General features: G+C 47.5%; 1 protein-coding gene across 3 annotated transcripts in view; it reads left to right on the forward strand.

Annotated features, from left to right (window-relative positions):
* Nucleotides 1–148: 148 nt before the first annotated feature.
* LOC138802993 (multidrug and toxin extrusion protein 1-like) overlaps nt 149–22931 on the forward strand; it is a 54348-nt gene continuing 31565 nt past the window's right edge. Inside the window, exons 1-4 of one of the 3 annotated variants that reach the window (XM_069986801.1) lie at nt 149–343; nt 925–1062; nt 9522–9625; nt 12869–13121. Coding sequence is in view for 1 of the 3 variants with exons in the window: in XM_069986800.1 (XP_069842901.1) it covers nt 22691 (1 nt within the window). In the remaining 2 variants the exon portion in view is untranslated. Of the gene's footprint in view, nt 344–780; nt 1063–9521; nt 9626–12868; nt 13122–22592; nt 22692–22931 lie in introns of those variants that run through there. The other 2 variants (XM_069986802.1, XM_069986800.1) reach the window with 2 other exon arrangements.

Raw genomic sequence — 22931 nt, forward strand, 5'->3', positions numbered from 1 at the left:
CTCTTGATGAAATGAAGCCCCGCCCTTAAGCAGGCTGCCGCCGGAGGACACGCCCCCTTCCTGACTATCCTTGCGGGAAGCTCGTGTTTACACTCAGTATCGGGACCACGTGACTTCCCCGCCAGGATCCGTGTGCGGGTGATGGGACTGCGGCGGGTCCGCATCTGTGATGTCTACCTGGGCCACGCCCCACAATAAGACGTCACCAAAGCCGACACGCCCACGTTCGGTGTACCTTCCGTTCTGCTCGATGGAACTTGTAGTTCAGAACAGAAGTGACGTCACTGCATCCTGGACCACGAGACAGCGCTCCACATCACGTGACACCCATTCTCCACAACATGTACCGTGCACTGGTAGCTTTAGATACATGAGCTTAGATACAATGGGTTGGCGGACCGAGTGTTTCCCAGCCTGTAGCTCACCAACTGATGCAAAACTACAACTCCCATCATGCTCGGATGGTTCTCAGCTGTCAGGGCATGATGGGGGTTGTAGTTTTGCATCAGCTGGAGAGTAACAGGCTGGGGATCACCTGTGTAGCACACATTAGGCTTAGATACAGCAGCTCTGCAAAGAGTATCACATGTGATAGCTGTAGATACATCAGCTGGGCAGACAGTATCACACATGATGGGCTTAGATACACTGTACTGATGGACTGTACCACCCACTTATATACACAGGCTTAGCAGACAGTATCGCACGTCATAGGCTTAGATAGACCTATTGTTCAGATACTAGAATCTGTAAGGGGCTTGGATACGGTGGTACAGCAGTGTGTATCGCGCACCTGGATGATATTCCTGCCGCCCCCGTCTCCTCTGCTTGGTGGGACATGGAATGGATGGAGGGATCAGTCATACATAACCGTCAGCAGATCATGGAAGTACTATATATAATAATATGCATTATCCATTACAGGGGGTCCGGCTGCCATGAAGGGGGGGGGGACAGTAACATCTACATGACGCCAAGACACAAGGTCTCCAGCAGAACATTGCATCACACTGCCCCCGCCATCTTGTCTTCTTACCATCCTGGTTCCATCTCTAACCCCAGGTGAGTGACACACCCGGCCGCCACATGATGGAGAACGTTACCCATCAGACACTATGGTGGTGGGGGGGGTCCACATGATGGAGCACATTACCCATCAGACACTATGGTGGGGGGGTCCACATGATGGAGAACATTACCCATCAGACACTATGGTGGGGGGGTCCACATGATGGAGAACATTACCCATCAGACACTATGGTGGGGGGGGGGGGGGGGTCCACATGAAGGAGAACGTTACCCATCAGACACTATGGGGGGGGGGGGGGGGAGTCCACATGATGGAGAACATTACCCATCAGACACTATGGTGGGGGGGTCCACATGATGGAGCACATTACCCATCAGACACTATGGTGGGGGGGTCCACATGATGGAGCACATTACCCATCAGACACTATGGGGGGGGGGGGGTCCACATGATGGAGCACATTACCCATCAGACACTATGGTGGGGGGGTCCACATGATGGAGCACATTACCCATCAGACACTATGGTGGGGGGGTCCACATGATGGAGCACGTTACCCATCAGACACTATGGTGGGGGGGGGGGGGTCCACATGATGGAGCACGTTACCCATCAGACACTATGGTGGGGGGGTCCACATGATGGAGAACATTACCCATCAGACACTATGGTGGGGGGGGGGTCCACATTATGGAGAACATTACCCATCAGACACTATGGTGGGGGGGGGTCCACATGATGGAGAACGTTACCCATCAGACACTATGGTGGGAGGGTCCACATGATGGAGAACATTACCCATAAGACACTATGGTGGGGGGGGTCCACATTATGGAGAACATTACCCATCAGACACTATGGTGGGGGGGGGGGGGTCCACATGATGGAGCACGTTACCCATCAGACACTATGGTGGGGGGGTCCACATTATGGAGAACATTACCCATCAGACACTATGGTGGGGGGGTCCACATGATGGAGAACATTACCCATCAGACACTATGGTGGGGGGGTCCACATGATGGAGCACATTACCCATCAGACACTATGGTGGGGGGGTCCACATGATGGAGCACATTACCCATCAGACACTATGGTGGGGGGGGGTCCACATGATGGAGAACGTTACCCATCAGACACTATGGTGGGAGGGTCCACATGATGGAGAACATTACCCATCAGACACTATGGTGGGGGGGTCCACATGATGGAGAACATTACCCATCAGACACTATGGTGGGGGGGTCCACATGATGGAGAACATTACCCATCAGACACTATGGTGGGGGGGGGGTCCACATGATGGAGCACGTTACCCATCAGACACTATGGTGGGGGGGAGACAGGAGGTCACATGGGCTCTGACCAGTCTGCGGGGCCCCATACACATGTCCCCTGCCATGTCCTGTGTGATGTAGCAAGATAGAAGACGGCACTTCGGACAGTGAGTGGCGCTCGTGGTAAGAGATAATCCCAGTCGATATGGTAGATAAATCCCGGCACTCACAATTTAAATAATGCTTCTTTTACTTAGGTGAATAAAGAAGGTACATGGGAGGACGCGTTTTAGCCTATGACCATCTTCAGCTGATGAAGGCCATAGGCCGAAACGCGTCCTCCCATGTACCTGCTTTATTCACCTAAGTAAAAGAAGCATTATTTAAATTGTGAGTGCCGGGATTTATCTACCATGTCCTGTGTGATATCACTCTTTTCTATCATAGACAGCAGGAAGTTTTTCAGCAGTTTGCTTTACAGCAGCTCTTATGAGATCAGACCAGACAGATTAGCCCTCACCCCCCACACATTATCACCCAGTCCTTTGTCCCGGTTCTGGTGTCTAAACCAAGTCCTGGTTTTATGATCCTCAGAGACCATTGATATTGAGTCTCTATGGGGCTCGGCGATATCACATGGTGACCATTATGGTGATATTGTCACTTGTGATTTGTCGCCATGGAGTCCTAAGCCATAAAGTTATGATTGGAATCTCAGTCAGGAACATTACAGATCTCCTGTAGAGATGAGCGAAACTTAAGCATGCGCGAGTCCATCCGAACCCAAACGTTCGGTATTTGATTAGCTGGGGCTGCTGAAGTTAGATAAAGCCCTAAGGTTGTCTGGAAAACATGGATACAGCCAATGACTATATCCATGTTTTCCACATAGCCTTAGAGCCTTATCCAAGTTCAGCAGCCACCGCTAATCCTGTAGGGGTGGGTCCACATGATGGAGCACATTACCCATCAGACACTATGGTGGGGGGGTCCACATGATGGAGAACATTACCCATCAGACACTATGGTGGGGGGTCCACATGATGGAGCACATTACCCATCAGACACTATGGTGGGGGGGTCCACATGATGGAGCACATTACCCATCAGACACTATGGTGGGGGGGGGGTCCACATGATGGAGAACATTACCCATCAGACACAATGGTGGGGGGGGGGGGGGGTCCACATGAAGGAGAACGTTACCCATCAGACACTATGGGGGGGGAGTCCACATGATGGAGAACATTACCCATCAGACACTATGGTGGGGGGGTCCACATGATGGAGCACATTACCCATCAGACACTATGGTGGGGGGGTCCACATGATGGAGCACATTACCCATCAGACACTATGGTGGGGGGTCCACATGATGGAGCACGTTACCCATCAGACACTATGGTGGGGGGGGGGGTCCACATGATGGAGCACGTTACCCATCAGACACTATGGTGGGGGGGTCCACATGATGGAGAACATTACCCATCAGACACTATGGTGGGGGGGGTCCACATTATGGAGAACATTACCCATCAGACACTATGGTGGGGGGGGGGGTCCACATGATGGAGAACGTTACCCATCAGACACTATGGTGGGAGGGTCCACATGATGGAGAACATTACCCATAAGACACTATGGTGGGGGGGGGGTCCACATTATGGAGAACATTACCCATCAGACACTATGGTGGGGGGGGGGGTCCACATGATGGAGCACGTTACCCATCAGACACTATGGTGGGGGAGTCCACATTATGGAGAACATTACCCATCAGACACTATGGTGGGGGGGTTCACATGATGGAGAACATTACCCATCAGACACTATGGTGGGAGGGTCCACATGATGGAGCACATTACCCATAAGACACTATGGTGTGTGTGGGGGGGGGGGGGGTCCACATGATGGAGAACATTACCCATCAGACACTATGGTGGGGGGGTCCACATGATGGAGAACATTACCCATAAGACACTATGGTGGGGGGGTCCACATGATGGAGAACATTACCCATCAGACACTATGGTGGGGGGGTCCACATGATGGAGAACATTACCCATCAGACACTATGGTGGGGGGGTCCACATGATGGAGAACATTACCCATCAGACACTATGGTGGGGGGGTCCACATGATGGAGCACGTTACCCATCAGACACTATGGTGGGGGGGTTCACATGATGGAGAACATTACCCATCAGACACTATGGTGGGAGGGTCCACATGATGGAGCACATTACCCATAAGACACTATGGTGTGTGGGGGGGGGGGGGGGTCCACATGATGGAGAACATTACCCATCAGACACTATGGTGGGGGGGTCCACATGATGGAGAACATTACCCATAAGACACTATGGTGGGGGGGTCCACATGATGGAGAACATTACCCATCAGACACTATGGTGGGGGGGTCCACATGATGGAGAACATTACCCATCAGACACTATGGTGGGGGGGTCCACATGATGGAGAACATTACCCATCAGACACTATGGTGGGGGGGTCCACATGATGGAGCACGTTACCCATCAGACACTATGGTGGGGGGGAGACAGGAGGTCACATGGGCTCTGACCAGTCTGCGGGGCCCCATACACATGTCCCCTGCCATGTCCTGTGTGATGTAGCAAGATAGAAGACGGCACTTCGGACAGTGAGTGGCGCTCGTGGTAAGAGATAATCCCAGTCGATATGGTAGATAAATCCCGGCACTCACAATTTAAATAATGCTTCTTTTACTTAGGTGAATAAAGAAGGTACATGGGAGGACGCGTTTTAGCTTATGACCATCTTCAGCTGATGAAGGCCATAGGCCGAAACGCGTCCTCCCATGTACCTGCTCTATTCACCTAAGTAAAAGAAGCATTATTTAAATTGTGAGTGCCGGGATTTATCTACCATGTCCTGTGTGATATCACTCTTTTCTATCATAGACAGCAGGAAGTTTTTCAGCAGTTTGCTTTACAGCAGCTCTTATGAGATCAGACCAGACAGATTAGCCCTCACCCCCCACACATTATCACCCAGTCCTTTGTCCCGGTTCTGGTGTCTAAACCAAGTCCTGGTTTTATGATCCTCAGAGACCATTGATATTGAGTCTCTATGGGGCTCGGCGATATCACATGGTGACCATTATGGTGATATTGTCACTTGTGATTTGTCGCCATGGAGTCCTAAGCCATAAAGTTATGATTGGAATCTCAGTCAGGAACATTACAGATCTCCTGTAGAGATGAGCGAAACTTAAGCATGCGCGAGTCCATCCGAACCCAAACGTTCGGTATTTGATTAGTTTGGGCTGCTGAAGTTGGATAAAGCCCTAAGGTTGTCTGGAAAACATGGATACAGCCAATGACTATATCCATGTTTTCCACATAGCCTTAGAGCCTTATCCAAGTTCAGCAGCCACCGCTAATCAAATGCCGAACGTTCAGGTTCGGATCGACTCGAGCATGCTCCAGGTTTTCTCATCTCTATTATCCACTAACCAGCAAGGACTTTAGTTTCTTTACCAACAGTGACCCCTAGTGGTGGAACATGTCATCCACAGCCACAATACAGCGCCACCTAGAGGCCAATGTAAGGATTTTAGGTTGATGAATAGTTTGTTAGAGATGAGCGAACCTGGAGCATGCTCGAGTCGATCCGAACTTTTGGCATTTGATTAGCGGGGGCTGCTGAAGTTGGATAAAGCCCTAAGGCTATGTGGAAAACATGGATATAGTCATTGGCTGTATCCATGTTTTCCAGACAACCTTAGAGCTTTATCCAAGTTCAGCAGCCCTCGCTAATCAAATACCGAACGTTCGGGTTCGGATCGACTCGAACCCGAACCCGGTTCGCTCATCTCTAATAATTGTTAATTTTCTTGATATATGAGATTGTCTCCTATACAAGAGCTGTGCTTCCCCTCCTGGACTCTTCACATAGGCCACTACACCATGACAGTGGCCGCTATGACAGGGGCTGTCAGTATCTCAGTGCTCCTATCATTATCCCAGTACCACGCGCCCCTATGTCTACCTCAGCACCAAAGTGTCCCTATTATTACCTCAATACCACACACCCCTAATTTTACCTCAGTACCACAGTGTCCCTATTGTTACCTCAGTACCAGTGTCTCTATCAATACCTCAGAACTTACTAGGCTTCTATCATTACCACAGTGTCCTTATTATTACCTCAGTACTACAGTCTATCATTACCACAGTGCCCTTATTATTACCTCAGTACTACGGTGTCCTTATTATTACCTCAGTACTACAGTCTATCATTACCACAGTGCCCTTATTATTACCTCAGTACTACGGTGTCCTTATTATTACCTCAGTACTACAGTTTATCATTACCACAGTGCCCTTATTATTACCTCAGTACTATGGTGTCCTTATTATTACCTCAGTACTACAGTCTATCATTACCACAGTGCCCTTATTATTACCTCAGTACTACGGTGTCCTTATTATTACCTCAGTACTACAGTCTATCATTACCACAGTGCCCTTATTATTACCTCAGTACTACGGTGTCCTTATTATTACCTCAGTACTACAGTCTATCATTACCACAGTGCCCTTATTATTACCTCAGTACTACGGTGTCCTTATTATTACCTCAGTACTACAGTCTATCATTACCACAGTGCCCTTATTATTACCTCAGTACTACGGTGTCCTTATTATTACCTTAGTAGTACACATACCTCTAATTTTGACGGCCAAAGAGGGACAGTTGTGGTTCATGCTAGGAAAATTTTACTGGCATTTCTTTTTAATTTAAAGGACAAGTGCCATGAAGCACATTACAAAGTTATATAACTCTGTAATGTGCTTCAATCACCTATCTGCCTCCCTTCCCTGTCTTTTCCCCCCTCCACCCCCCACCAGGAAGTGTCCTGACTCACACAGACCTGATTACTGTCGTCACCGTCACCAAGCTCTTCTCTCAGCTCCTTCTCCTGTTACACTAGGACTGGGGAGGGGGAGGCTGGTGTAACAGGACCTAGAGCAGCCCTCCTGCTGATGACTCATCCTCACAAGAAGGAGCTACCTGGTGACGGTGACAGTCATCAGGTCTGTGTGAGTCAGGACACTTCCTGGTGGAGGGGGGAAAGACAGGGAAGGGAGGCAGATAGGTGATTGAAGCACATTACAGAGTTATATAACTTTGTAATGTGCTTCAATTACTGGGAAAAAGTTTTTCATGGCACTTGTCCTTTAAGGATTAGAGATGAGCGAACCTGGAGCATGCTCAAGTCCATCCAAACCCGAACGTTCGGTATTTGATTAGCGGTGGCTGCTGAACTTGGATAAAGCTCTAAGGTTGTCTGGAAAACATGGATACAGCCAATGACTATATTCATGTTTTCCACATAGCCTTAGGGCTTTATCCAACTTCAGCAGCCACCGCTAATCAAATGTCGAAAGATCGGGTTCAGATGGACTCCAGCATGCTCCAGGTTCGCTCATCTCTATTAAAGGGGTAGTGCGGCGGTAAACAATTATTCACAGAATAACACACATTACAAAGTTATACAACTTTGTAATGTATGTTATGTCTGTGAATGGCCCCCTTCCCCGTGTCCCACCACCCCCACCCGTGTACCCGGAAGTGTGGTGCGCTATACTCACCTGTCACGTGCCGACTCGTCTCCGATCTTCAGTCAGCGATGTGGTCTTCGGCCGAATCCCTTTGAGCGTCCTAAATGCCGGCCGCCCTCTGCCGCGTCATCGGCTAGTCTCCGATCTTCAGTCTGCGATGTCGTCTTCGGACGGCCCGGCCGAATTCCTCCGAGCGTCCTGAGTGCCGGCCGCCCTCTTCAGCGTCATCAGATGCCCAGCCGCGATTGGCTGAGCACAGTTATGCTCAGCCAATCGCGGCTGACCAGCCGATGACGCGGCAGAGGGCGGCCGGCATTTAGGACGCTCAAAGGGATTCGGCCGAAGACCACATCGCTGACTGAAGATCGGAGACGAGTCGGCACGTGACAGGTGAGTATAGCGCACCACACTTCCGGGTACACGGGTGGGGGTGGTGGGACACGGGGAAGGGGGCCATTCACAGACATAACATACATTACAAAGTTGTATAACTTTGTAATGTGTGTTATTCTGTGAATAATTGTTTACCGCCGCACTACCCCTTTAAGGCTGCATTTACACATCCAGTATCTGCTGCAGATTGATGCATTTAGTTACATCGATATCTGCAAATCTGCAGATCCTGTATGTGTGACTGTATCCTTAGGTCGCATTCACACATCAGTAACGCTGTCTGTAATTGCAGACCCCAAACTGCAGACAGTACTACAGATGTGTGCCAGTTACTGTCGATATTTGCAGGGACACCCTGTCATATAGGTGACACAGAGGCACAATGGCTTCATCGTTTTGTTGCAGCACGGATCATGTCCCCAAATGGATCAGAAACACCTACAGATGTGTGTATGGGGCCATAGAACTCAATGAGTCTGCATGTGTGACAGTGGCCATAATGTCACATGATTCATGGGAATATAACAATTTTTCTATCTATCTATCTATCTATCTATATCTTGAGCAGCACTACAAAAAAAACCCCGAAAGTTGGTGCCAGCAGGTAGTCTTGACCAGGACTTCTAGTTCAATACTTCAGAAATCGCCCACAGCACTCAGATATTTTCAAAGCAAAACATGAATTTATTTCATTGTGAATACAGCACAGCGAAAAGTAATCTATCTATCTATCTATCTATCTATCTATCTATCTCCTATCTATCTATCTATCTATCTATCTATCTATCTATCTATCTATCTATCTATCTATCTATCCATCTCCTATCTATCTATCTCCTATCTATCTCCTATCTATCTATCTATCTATCTATCTATCTATCTATCTATCTATCTATCTATCTATCTCCTATCTATCTATCTATCTATCTCTAGGGTGACATATACAGGGTGACTCCTCTAGGATGTTATACAGGTGTGGGGACAGAAGAGGGATCTCTGCAGGTGCTCCTCCTTCCTCACCTGCAGGCTCCCCCCTCTTTATTACATATTATAGCTCAATATAAGAATACACAGACGTCTTATAAGCATTCAGCCCAGTCTCCTGGTAACGTGCTGGGGACGTTTCCCCGGATCACATTGGTTCTCAGGATCACCATAATAATTTATAACAATACATTCCAATGATCGATTTTTATATTTATTTGATTTTAGGTAATATTATGCAAAACTTAAACCACATGCTTCAATACAAATATATGCAGAATTGTACAAACAAAAGAAGCACGAAGAGCAGAGAAAAGCAATGAACCTAGCAAGTAAGTAGGTGCTTAGCTTCAGCCCTGAGAAAGCTTCACTGTACATCAACAACCCAAGTTATCCCCCGACATGGGCTATGTAGCCAGATCTGCCCCCAAAAGGCAAAAAGAAGACACATTTAAATATTTTTTTTCATCCTCTTCCACGCAGACGAACACGATGATGTCACTGATGATGTTGATGATGTCACTGACGATGATGTCGTCACTGATCAGTTCCTATGAGCAGGACTGGGTACAAAATCCATTACAGGTTGTAGGTCTTCCAGCTGCCACTAGGGGGAGTTCACTGCATGTGAATTATATTATTGAGCTCAGTGACAGCTATACCTGTGCAGTGAGCGACCCCTGGTGGCAGCTACAGGAATACAGAATTGTATGGCAACCAGTACAGAGCTCTTTCTAAATAAAATTATAAGTAGACCACCTCAACCCCAAACCACCATTAAGCCTTGTAAAGGACCAAAGTCCAGTTATATTAGATATTTACAAATTCAGGTAAATTTCCACATGGTTGCTGCTACTGTAATACATGTCTCACTTGTATACCTAATGTGTGAACATCTATAGGTCTTATAGGCCCAATTACCTGGCCGCATATCGAGAACACATGTCCCAGTGCTTGCAGTGTGACTTTATACTCTATAGTGGCTTTGTATCTAGTGACAGCCTGTGCCTGTGAGTCTATATGTAGTTCATATACAGTTTATAAGTAACATGTTACCTTACCTCATTACTGAAATACTATAAGGGATACATGGCCACATCCATAGTACCTTTCCTGCTAGTGTGCCATGGCAGAGATCAGATGACCCCTTATTTAAAAGCGACCCAGAACTTTACATATCGTGCGCTCTCTTTTGGTTCCTAGTAGGCAGTGGGTGCTGTAGAACGTACTTTAATCTGCTATACGGGGGGCCCAACTGCTAAGTGTGGAAAAAGAGGGGGCCAAACTACTGTGGTGGATCTAACTACTATATGGGGGCAAAGAAAGGCCAAATGATTATATGGCTGGACAGGGATGGGCCTAACTACTCTTTAGGGGCACAGAGAGATCCTCATTACTATTTGATGGCAATGTGGGCCCCCTGTTTAGGGGGAACAAAGGAATCCTAACTACTATTGGAGGACTGTGTGGGGGCCTAACTACTATATATGGGTCCAGTGTTATGCCTTACTACTGGTTACAGGCACAGAGGGGTCATGAATACTTTTTGATTGCTGTGGGGACCTAAATACTATATGGGGGTACATAGGTTGGAGGAGTACTAACTACTATTTGAGGACACAGAAGGAGGCCTAACTGCTGTACGGGGGCACAACAGGGGCACTTATGTAATGTATTGGGCAGTGCACAAGAGGAGTTTGTGTATACTGTAGGTGCTCAGACGTGTGCACAACCTAAGGTGACTGGGAGCTTGGCCTGTGCATTGTGCAGCGGACCAGGCCCTTGTCCCCTCTGTTTTTCACAATGGTTATTATTGCCCAAACCACAGAGTTTTTTTTTTTTTTTTTTTAACCACCGATCCTCTGATCCCTCATATAGTGCACAACACTACTGTCTGGTGTGATGTATCATACGCTGCTCGTACATGTGGCGTCTACACTAGGGTAATCGGGCAGCAAAATGGTTTCATGCCCTTCACTTGTATCTACTATAGAACCTCGGCTATTATCCATAACTAGATCAGGTTTTTGCAAACAGAAGTTTGCAAACCATTGATATTAAGTCTCTATGGGGCTCGGCGACATCACATGGTGACCATTATGGTGATATTGTCACTTGTGATTTGTCGCCATGGAGTCTTAAGCCATAAAGTTATGATTGGAATCTTAGTCAGGAACATTACAGTTCTCCTGCCATAGAGGGGGCACATTACCTTATTCACTAACCAGCAAGGACTTCAGTTTCTTTACCAACAGTGACCCCTAGTGGTAGAACATGTCATCCACAGCCACAATCCAGCGCCACCTTGAGGCCACTGTAAGGATTTTGGATGGATTTTAGTGCTTTTTTTTTATATGTGAGATTGTCTCCTATAGAAGAGCTGTGCTTCCCCTCCTGGACTCTTCACATAGGCCGCTACACTGTGACAGTGGCCGCTATGACAGGGGCTGTGGAATCTCCATATAAAGAATGTAGAGATTCAGAGGTGACACTTCACAGTACCCCATCATTACCTCATTATCACAGTACCCCTCCATCATTACCTCAGTATCACAGTACCCCCTTGTTACCTCAGTATCACAGGACCCCCCACCATTACCTCAGTACCACATTACCCCCATCATTACCTCAGTATTACAACAATCAGCTAGTTATCCCCTAGCCTGCGTAAAGGAGATAACGTTTCATCCTGGGATACCCCTTTAAGTCATTCACGTTGATTTCTACTCACATCCTAGACCTAGACATTATGTAGACCACAGGTGTCACTCGCCGCCCTCCAGCTGTTGCAAAACTAAGGGTCCTATTACAAGGAGCGATTTTTAACGATTAACAGCTAACGATAAACGATCGCAAGCAAGATTGTTTATTGTTAACGACATCGTTCACCACATTACACAGAACGATGGTTGTTCGATACGATCATTACTACAATCGTTATTGTGATCGTTACTATGATCGTTTGTTCCTTCAGATCCCAGCAAAACACTGAACAATGTGCAATTACACTGAACGATTAGTGAACAAATGCAGAACTTGCGTGAATGTATGTGGAATTACAGCAAACGTTTAGCGAACGATTAACAATAATTTTAGGTTCAGCTCTAAATCAACGATCAACGATACACGAATGATTTTTCGATCGTTGTCTGCAATTACACAGAACGATTATCGTTTAAATTTGAACGATATAATGATTTTTCGCACGATAATCGTCCTATGTAATAGGGCTCTAAGATTCTCGTCATTCTAAAGCTTTGGCTGTCCAGACATTATGGCAGTTGTAGTTTTGAAACAGCTGAAAGGCCGCCCTTCTAGCATCTTCTATTACCCTTCCTCTCAAAAAGCCCACCTGACCTAATGCTTCTTATAGCTGAGGGTTTGTTACAGTTGTATCCAGTCCACCCACCTAAACCTATCTGTAGTACTTATTTATACTCTTATTTGTTTCAATCGCCCAGATATACTTTGTAAGCTAGAATTCCTGTGCAATTTGCACCAAAAACTGGTTCACATGACTTGTGCATCACATATACTATAGTTTTACACTTTTTTTTAACACTTTTTTTTGCCAGGTCTGACAAAGAAACGTGGCCTTAGGGAAAGTGAGTGTGGCGTATGATGTACCAAGCAGAAGGTATGAGCCTGAAGAGCGGCGTAAGGCGTCAATTACCTGGAGCAGTAAAATCCCCAGGACACCTGTGTTGCTCAGATACTCTCTCCATGGAACTGAATAGGAAGCGCAAACAAGATAAACCATCTTCAGGTCATCTCAAACTCGTCTTCAAGGACTTAACAAGGACGAGAGAACCTGGAGGCCCTCAGAAGGTATTGTGGGTATAACTATGGGGCTGATTTATCCCTGGTGATCTGGCAGTGCTCTCATGTTATTACTCTAGATTATTTTTATTGTTACTCTGGATATTATTACTCTGAATTCTTTTACCTATTCACAAGGACTATCCTTTTCATGAACCTAGGCGAGAGGTTGTCACTGCTTCACCTCATATTACAACCGGTCTGTTCACAAAATCAGTAGTGTCTGGGCAACCAGCAGGGAATGTGTAAGAGGGTCACACCCCGCTGCAATATCACAGACTCTTTTGGTGCAAAGAAGAATGGTGGTGGTGGTGGGGGGCTTACTAAGGAGTCCAATGTGCGCCACTATTCTAATGTGCGCCACTATTCTAATGTGCGCCACTATTCTAATGTGCGCCACTATTCTAATGTGCGTCACTATTCTAATGTGCGGCACTATTCTAATGTGCGGCACTATTCTAATGTGCGGCACTATTCTAATGTGCGCCCCCATTCTAATGTGCGCCACTATTCTAATGTGCGCCACTATTCTAATGTGCGCCACTATTCTAATGTGCGCCACTATTCTAATGTGTGCCACTATTCGAATGTGTGCCACTATTCGAATGTTCGCGACTGCTCTAATGTGTGCCACTATTCTAATGTGCGCCACTATTCTAATGTGCGCCACTATTCTAATGTGCGTCGCTATTCTAATGTGTGCCACTATTCTAATGTGTGCCACTATTCTAATGTGCGCCACTATTCTAATGTGCGCCACTATTCTAATGTGCGCCACCATTCTAATGTGCGCCACTATTCTAATGTGCGCCACTATTCTAATGTGCGCCACTATTCTAATGTGCGCCACTATTCTAATGTGTGCCACTATTCTAATGTGCGCGACTGCTCTAATGTGTGCCACTATTCTAATGTGCGCCACTATTCTAATGCGCGCCACTATTCTAATGTGTGCCACTATTCTAATGCAGTGTGTATGTGACCCAATGTTTACTTACATGCTGCAACACAAAAAAAGGGTTAACAAGCAGAAGACAAAGATCTTTGCTTCACTGCTCTGATAACCTCTGACCTCTGTTCTCCAGCTGCCAAACAAGTAGGAAAATGTGCAGAGCTCCATGCAGAGGTCAGGGGTTATCAGTGCAGCAGCAGTAAAGCAGATACAGTGGTGCCTTGGATTACGAGCATAATTTGTTCCGAGACGGCGCTTGTAATCCAAATCCACTCTTATACCAAAGCAAATTTTCCCATAAGAAATCATAGAAATGCAGACAATTGGTTCCACACCCCAAAAATAATGATTTATTATTCTGAATAACATGTAAAACTAGTAAAACAAACATTTAGAAACAGCAGAATATGTGATATTATAAGTAACTGTACAGTAATGGAGAGGATGAAAAACGCTAGGACTGTCAAAGACTGCCGTGAGCATGAAGGAATGAGCAGGGTATAGAGTGACCACAGTATAGCAGCATTCTGTCCGGGGAGAGAGGGGTTACAGCTATGGAGAGATTACCTCCACAGTCCTGTCCCCTGATGCAAGCCCCAGCCTGAAGTGGATCTGCTATGATTTGGAAGGTGAGGGAGACTTCCTGGGCAAGAGTACAGGACTGTAGACCCCGCTATACAGACCATGCCCCTCCCCCACTTGCGCTCCCACCCAGTACAGGGAGCTCTTAAACCAGGGGTGGGGAACCTTTTCCATGTCGAGGGCCGGTCGGGCATTAATAAAATCATTTGAGGGCCGCATACCGTGCGCGGCAGTTAGTAGCGGGGGTTTGCAGCACCCAGGACAAGGCATAGTATTGTTCCCCTAGTGCCCCTGCTATTGTAGTTAACTCCTACTGATGCCCCTTGTAGTCTAGTTAACCCCCAAGTCATGTCCCTGGTAGCCTAGTTAACCCCCATCAGGCATGTCCCTGGTAGCCTAGTTATTCCCCCCCCATCAGTCATGTCTCTGGTAGCCTAGTTGTCCCCCCCATCAGTCATGTCCCTGGTAGCCTAGTTGTCCCCCCCCCATCAGTCATGTCCCTGGTAGCCTAGTTATTCCCCCCCCATCAGTCATGTACCTGGTAGCCTAGTTATTCCCCGCCCCCCCCATCAGTCATGTCTCTGGTAGCCTAGTTGTCTCCCCCATCAGTCATGTCCCTGGTGGCCTAGTTATCCCCCATCAGTCATGTCCCCTGGTAGCCTAGTTGTCCCCCCCCATCAGTCATGTCCCTGGTAGCCTAGTTGTCCCCCCCCCCATCAGTCATGTCCCTGGTAGCCTAGTCCTAGTTGTCCGCCCCATCAGTCATGTCCCTGGTGGCCTAGTTTCCCCCCCCTCCCCATCAGGCATGTCCCTGGTAGCCTAGTTATTCCCCCCCCCCATCAGGCATGTCCCTGGTAGCCTAGTTAACCCCCATCAGGCATGTCCCTGGTAGCCTAGTTGCCCCCCCCCCCCATCAGTTATGTCCCTGGTAGCCTAGTTATTCCCCCCCCCCCCCATCAGTCATGTCTCTGGTAGCCTAGTTATTCCCCCCCCATCAGTCATGTCTCTGGTAGCCTAGTTATTCCCCCCCCCATCAGTCATGTCTCTGGTAGCCTAGTTATTCCCCCCCCCCCCCCCCATCAGGCATGTCTCTGGTAGCCTAGTTATTCCCCCCCCCCCCATCAGTCATGTCTCTGGTAGCCTAGTTATTCCCCCCCCCCCCCCCCCATCAGTCATGTCTCTGGTAGCCTAGTTATTCCCCCCCCCCCATCAGTCATGTCTCTGGTAGCCTAGTTATTCCCCCCCCCCCATCAGGCATGTCCCTGGTAGCCTAGTTATTCCCCCCCCCCATCAGTCATGTCTCTGGTAGCCTAGTTATTCCCCCCCCCCATCAGGCATGTCCCTGGTAGCCTAGTTGTTCCCCCCCATCAGTCATGTCCCTGGTAGCCTAGTTGTCCCCCCATCAGTCATGTCCCTGGTAGCCTAGTTTTCCCCATCAGTCATGTCTCTGGTAGCCTAGTTGTCCCCCCCCCCCCATCAGTCATGTCCCTGGTAGCCTAGTTGTCCCCCCCATCAGTCATGTCTCTGGTAGCCTAGTTATCACCCCCATCAGGCATGTCCCTGGTAGCCTAGTTGTCCCCCCCCATCAGTCATGTTCCTGGTAGCCTAGTTGTCCCCCCCCATCAGTCATGTCCCTGGTAGCCTAGTTGTCCCCCCCCCCCCATCAGGCATGTCCCTGGTAGCCTAGTTGTCCCCCCCCCCATCAGTCATGTCCCTGGTAGCCTAGTTGTCCCCCCCCCCATCAGTCATGTCCCTGGTAGCCTAGTTGTCCCCCCCCCATCAGTCATGTCCCTGGTAGCCTAGTTGTCCCCCCCATCAGTCATGTCCCTGGTAGCCTAGTTGTCCCCCCCATCAATCATGTCCCTGGGATCCTAGTTAACCCCCAAATAAAAAAATAAACATCCCACTCACCTTACCTCCGCTCCCACGCAGTCCAGGTCCTCTTCTCTCCCAGGTCCTCTGTGCCGGTCTTCTCCTGCAGGCGGAGCGCGATGAAATGACGTCATCGCGCGCGGCCCGCAGGAGACTGAAGACACGCGCCGCTCTGCTGGGGAAGGAGCCGGCACAGACAGCATCCTCCTGTGTCCGGCAGCTGTCACAGACACCGGAGGATGCGGTGTATGCCGGCTTCTTCCCCAGCAGAGCGGCGAGCATCACAGGGGAGCTGCGGGCCGCATCGGGAGGTCTCAGGGGCCGGATGCGGCCCGCGGGCCGGAGGTTCCCCACCCCTGTCTTAAACCAAAGCAATGCTCTGACAATTTTGAATAACCGAGCTCTTAAACCAAAACGCTCTTAAACCAAGTTACTCTTAAACCAAAGTACCACTATATATATATATATATATATATATATATATATATATATATATATATATATATATATATTAAGGGGGCCCCTTAAAAATGTTTGCTATGGGGCCCCGTGAATCCTAGCTATGCCCCTGTGTGCCACTAATTTAATGTGTGCGACTGCTCTAATGTGGGTTGTTTATTTTGTTTTAATATATTGAGTGTGACTTATGGAAAAATCATAGTAATTGCGTCTAAGTAAAAAGTCGCACCTGGTACGGCCGGCACCAGTTTTTGTGACTTTTTAATAGGTCGCAAATGATAAATTGGGTACAAATCCCAGATTGTGTTATTTTTTGGGTGAATAAAAAAAAAGTCGCCGCTGCCTCTGAGAGTCCTATGGACCACTATATATATATGTTTCCCTATTTAGGTCCCAAAGCTCACAACAGAGTGAGGACCTGAGGGACTACATATCAGGGTGGTTTGGTGCTCTCCCCACTAGGAGGCACCCCGTGGCAATGGGCTTCCTTCTCTGGAGAGAGGGATATCTGGCTATTCCCGTGTTTTGAGACTCGTAACTGAGGCTCCACGGACCCTTTTTTTGCATATTTAAATTTTGTATGGGACAATCAATGGAGACTCGTAAATGAGTACTCCATTGGAATTTTTCACTGTTCTCCCTGAGTTCAGTGATTGTTGTGTTTTGTTAACCACTATATATAACACACACACCACCTATACTTGTGTTCTAAACTAAACTGCAGTCCCTGTCAGTATGTGGTTAGCACAGTACAATATAAGAGTATGGCTTTCACCAGACAGTGCACAGTGATACAATGGAGCATTCGCCTGTCACAGGCAGCAGTATTTATCTCCTCATACGATTGTGGTCACTCTGACCACTTGGCACCAGTCCTTGCACAGTCCTTACCTGCTGGAGGTGGGTTCTGGTTTATGGATCATTCACCTCTATGTGCCATCCCTCCCTCCAGCTCTGGAACATGCTGCACTATTGCTGCATTCTTCTATGGTCTTTTGAGCAGGTTGTCAGGTAACTCGCTACACACATAGGGGGGAATTTATCAAGGGTTTGCATCTATTTTTAGGTGAATAATTGGATTTTTCACCCATTTTTGGTCTAAGTTCTATTTATGAACCAGTATTCGACAGGTGAATATTTTTTAGATACATCTTTTTTTTTATTTATTTTTTTAAATCTGCCTCTTTTGAGCATTCACCCAAAAGTTCCCATAATCCAGGATTAGCGTCCAATTTAGCATTTGCGACTTTTTAAAAAGTCTCAGAAACAGGTGCAGGCCTATGTCTGGTCTGTACCAGGTGAATATGCTTGTGCAATTTTTGAATTTTTTTGAACTTTTTGTGCCATTTTTTACTTAGATGCATTCACTATGGCAGTGTCACAGTTTATTAAATCTGTTACAAAATATTGGATCAAAATATCCACTAATTCTCATTAGAAGAGTCACACAAATTACACTCCTTAGTAAGTGCCCCCCATAGAGTCCTTTTATACGGACTGATCCATTTTTAGTGCCTTTTTTTGGGACCCACTCAATCCTTCCTAACTTAGCTACCTAACTAACTAACTATCCTCTAGCTGACCTGTGGTTCAGCCACCCACTGACTTATTACCTCTCAGCAATGCTTTTTGTACCCTCCACCTCCTATGGTGCTACATCTATTGGCAGCAGTCATTATTGCATGCATACATCCAATGCATTAAAGAAGTTGTTCACCATTTTTTTCTCTTTCAAATCAACTGGCGCCAGAAAGTACTTCTATTAAAAAAATCTCCAGTCTGCTGTATGTTCTGCAGGAAGTGGTCTCTGCTGTTACCTCTGTCCATTTCAGGAGTTGTCCAGAGCAAGAGAGGTGTTCTATGGGTATTCACCACTGCCCTGGACAGTTCCTGACATGGACAGAGGTGGCAGCAGAGAGCACTGTGTCAGACTGGAAAGAATACACCACTTTCTGCAGGACATACAGCAGAAATTTTTAATAGAAATAAATTACAAATCTATGGCACTTTCTGGCACGGGTTACAGAGGTTGGTAAGACCTGACCTCCTTAACAAGGTACCACTGGTGCTGGCTGATATGTTGGCCGGACAGTGTTTTATGTACAATATTGGACTAGGGCAGAAAACTGAAATTTTGCCCCCAAGTAAAGGAAATTTGTAATTCTGCCCCCTGGGGCATCTTGGCTGAAATATCCAAATAGCCAAATGTAAGCAGTGTCACTGACTGCTTGTCGGCCAGGATATTACCTGTCCTAGAGTAGAAGTGAAATGTCCCTGTGCTTCCCTTGGCTTCTGACCCTTTGGCATGCCACTCTGTCCAGCTATTTATACAGGGCTGGAACCAAGCACCAGGGAGAACTGGACCAATGCCACTGTAAGAAATATTATATTTAAGAGTTGTATAAACATATGGAAGTGCAGAAAGATAAGAATTACAGAAATACAATACAAATACAATATGACCAATAAGGAATAACCATTACATTACAGAAAACTAAAATATTTCACTGATTCCAACAACAGAAATTTCAGGCATAGTTACCACACTATGGGCTCTTAACCACACAGGTCTCTATCTTCTTCAGGTTTGGTCTCCACTTCCTGTCACCTCCCCTTCCTGTCCTTCTGTCCTTCCTCTCCAGTTATATAAACCCCCCCCCCCCCGTGCACCCCCCAGTTGTATATATATCCCCAGTAGTATATATCCCCCCTCTGCTCTCCCCCAGTTATATATACCCCCCTGTGCACCCCCCAGTTATATATACCCTCTGTGCACTCCCCCAGTTATATTTATACACCCTGTGCGTTATATTTATACACCCCCCAGTAGTATATAGCCCCCATTTGCGCTTTCCGAGTTATATATACCCCCTGTGCACCCCCCTTTCATATAATTCCCCCTGTGCGCTCCCCCAGTTATATATACCCCCCTGTGACCCCCCCAGTAGTATATAGCCCCCCTGTTCGCTCCCCGAGTTATAAATAACCCCCTGTGCACCCCTCCTTTTATATAATCCCCCCCTGTGCGGTCCCCCAGTTATATATATACCCCCTGTGTGCCCCCCCAGTTATATATACCCCCTGTGCACCCCCCAGTAGTATATAGCCCCCTGTGCACTCCCTAAGTTATATATACCCCCCTGTGCACCCCCCCTTTATATAATCCCCCCTGTGCGCTCCCCCAGTCATATATATACCCCTGTGTGCCCCCCCAGTTATATATACCCCCTGTGCGCCCCATACCCCCCCAAAAAAAAGTATAAAGGCCCCCCTGTGGCACCCCTAGTAGTATAGACATCCGCTGTGTGCTTCCCCCCAGTAGTATATAGGCCCCCCGTGTGCTGCCCCCATTATATAGTGGCCTCTTGTGACTGCAGGCAAAGCACTGCCTGCAGCCACAAGGATGACTGACAGGGAGGGAGCCAATGGCCCTGCAGGGGCCGCCATGGATGGATAAATTGCCCATCCCAATGGCGCCCCCCTGGTAGGCTGGTGGCCAGAGCCCTGTGCGACCGCACTGGTCGCACAGAGCACAGTGGGCCCGGTACACATGTACACATGCAAAATTTTTATTAAAGTATTGTATTGCCCCCCAAAAGTTATACAAATTACCAATATACACTTATTACAGGAAATGCGTATAAAGTGCTTTTTTCCCCTGCAGTTACTACTGCACCAAGGCTTCACCTCCTGGATAAAATGGTGATGTCACTTCCTGGATAACATGGTGATGTCACTTCCTAGATAACATGGTGATGTCACTACCCGACTCCCAGAGCTGTGAGGGCTGCTGGAGAGGATGATGGGAGGGGGATGCTCAGTGTCCCCCCAGTGCCCTGTGTCCCTCAGTGTCCCCCTGCCATCATCCTCTTCAGCAGCCACAGCCCGCACAGCTCTGGGTGTCGTGTCGTGACATCACCATTTTATCCAGGAAGTGAAGCCTTGATGCAGTAGTAAGTGCAGGAAAAAAGGCACTTTATAAGCCTTTCCTGTAATAAGTGTATATTGGGGATTTGTATCACTTTTGGGGGGGCAATACAATACTTTAATAAAATTTTTTGCCGGACTTCTCCTTTAATTGACAAAACAAAGTTCTCTGATACAATTGTTGTGTTAGGGATCAGGTAAACCCTGGCTAAGTCTGTAGTCCTCCATCTTGATTCTAATAAATAGATACTCGTTCTGTGTAATAGGGCCTTAAAGTGACACTGTCACCTCCTTCTTGCATTCTGACATCTCTACACAGGTGTAAAGGGTAAATTTAGCGGTTTTCATACCTTATTTAATATCATACGTCATGGTGCACGAAGGGGGTGACAGTGTCACTTTAAGGTAAGATTAAGGGTAGTATTACACGGCCTGATAATAACTGGGCCTATAACACAGCCCGACAATCGTTTAACAAGGGCTGCAGGGACAACGTTACCGATGTACATTACCTGTCCATCTGCAGGACTCCTCTTGCACTCTGCTTCTTCCTGGGTCCTGTGCGCTCCAGCTCCAGAGCGGCCTATCTCACCCGGCCAGTCATTGGCTAAGCTGCCTGTCAGCTCAGACAGGCCCTCTGAAGCTGGAGCTTGCGGGACCCAGGGAGAAGCAGACTGCAAGAGGAGCCCTGCAGCATGGATAGGTAATGTATGCACTTTGCATATCATCAGCTGCCGGCCGTGCACCGCTATTACCGGTAGCGATGCGCGGTCGGCTCCAGACAATTATAGGTCCAAACCTATATCAACGATCAGCCGATTGTTATGTTTATTACACGGAGCGATAATCGGCCAGATAGGGCCGATTCGGCCGATTATCGTTCCGTGTAATAGCACCCTAACCAACCTCTCAGAATAGTTATAGGCTTCAGTCTTACTGCAAAGCAGTGCAAAAGTCACAGAGTTTTAGTAAGTCATCTGGTTTCAGCAGAGAAGATGTAATTGATACGGTGTACAATATCCGCCATACTGTCAGCTGCAGCACCTGGAGTTCCATACTAGCCGGGTCAACTCTCTAGGACTAGATTAGATTACTACGACTCTCTAGGACTGTGACTCTGTTCAGTGTCTCCTCTGAAGTCTCTGGGTGACCCGTAATGTGAACAGGAAATGCAGACGTTTACCACATAAATTCTGAGGGTTTCGCAACAGACGGCGATCTTGCAAATCCAAACACGCAAAAAAAAAGTTATTTCTTCCTCAGACGTCTCCATCTTACATCACATTATGTAAGCAGATTGCATAACGAATCAACCCTAAACTACAACAGCTTATAATAGTACAGGAGCGTTCTAAGAAGCTGATATCCGTCACATGATATCCGACACAGACATAAGGGTCTCTGGAGATAGGTGACATATAGGGGACACAATGACCTGGTCTTTCTCTCACTTGTCTCATTGAAGAACACCACAGCCAGAGATGGCTGATAACAGGGAACAATAGATTGCATTCAGACTTGGGTTTCTCCTAAGAACTTACCGGATTACTTCTTCTTACAGCATTGTACTCTGATTTCTCTGCTCCTATTTGACACCTCTATTAGATTCCCATACACGCGTCAGCTGCACAACTTGGCACAGGGCTCCTCTAGGAGGAGCGTGGGTAGACCTTAAAAATACTTAAAGGAGGGAACTCTCCTCCCAGAGAGAAACTCATACACAACCTCTATCCTGCACTGAGACCACATCGATCTGCTGCTCAGCGTGACAGAGGGCCGGCTGCAAAGTAAGAACCTGTTACACTCAACCTGTCTCTGTCTCCTCTGTCTCTACCGCCCTGTACTCTGTTCTTAGAGATCTGCACACATAGCAATTCCTCAATGTACTTCTGTGCTTGGTGCTGCCCCCTATATCAGCTGGAGTGACCCCTTAGGACCCTTCATCCTATCTCGTCCTCAAGGAACAGAATCATTCTCATTGCAAAGAAGGACTTAAAGGGATCCTCTGCTCTGGATGGGCCTTATTT

This window comes from Dendropsophus ebraccatus, chromosome 10, assembly GCF_027789765.1.
Source record: "Dendropsophus ebraccatus isolate aDenEbr1 chromosome 10, aDenEbr1.pat, whole genome shotgun sequence".
NCBI lineage: Eukaryota > Metazoa > Chordata > Amphibia > Anura > Hylidae > Dendropsophus > Dendropsophus ebraccatus.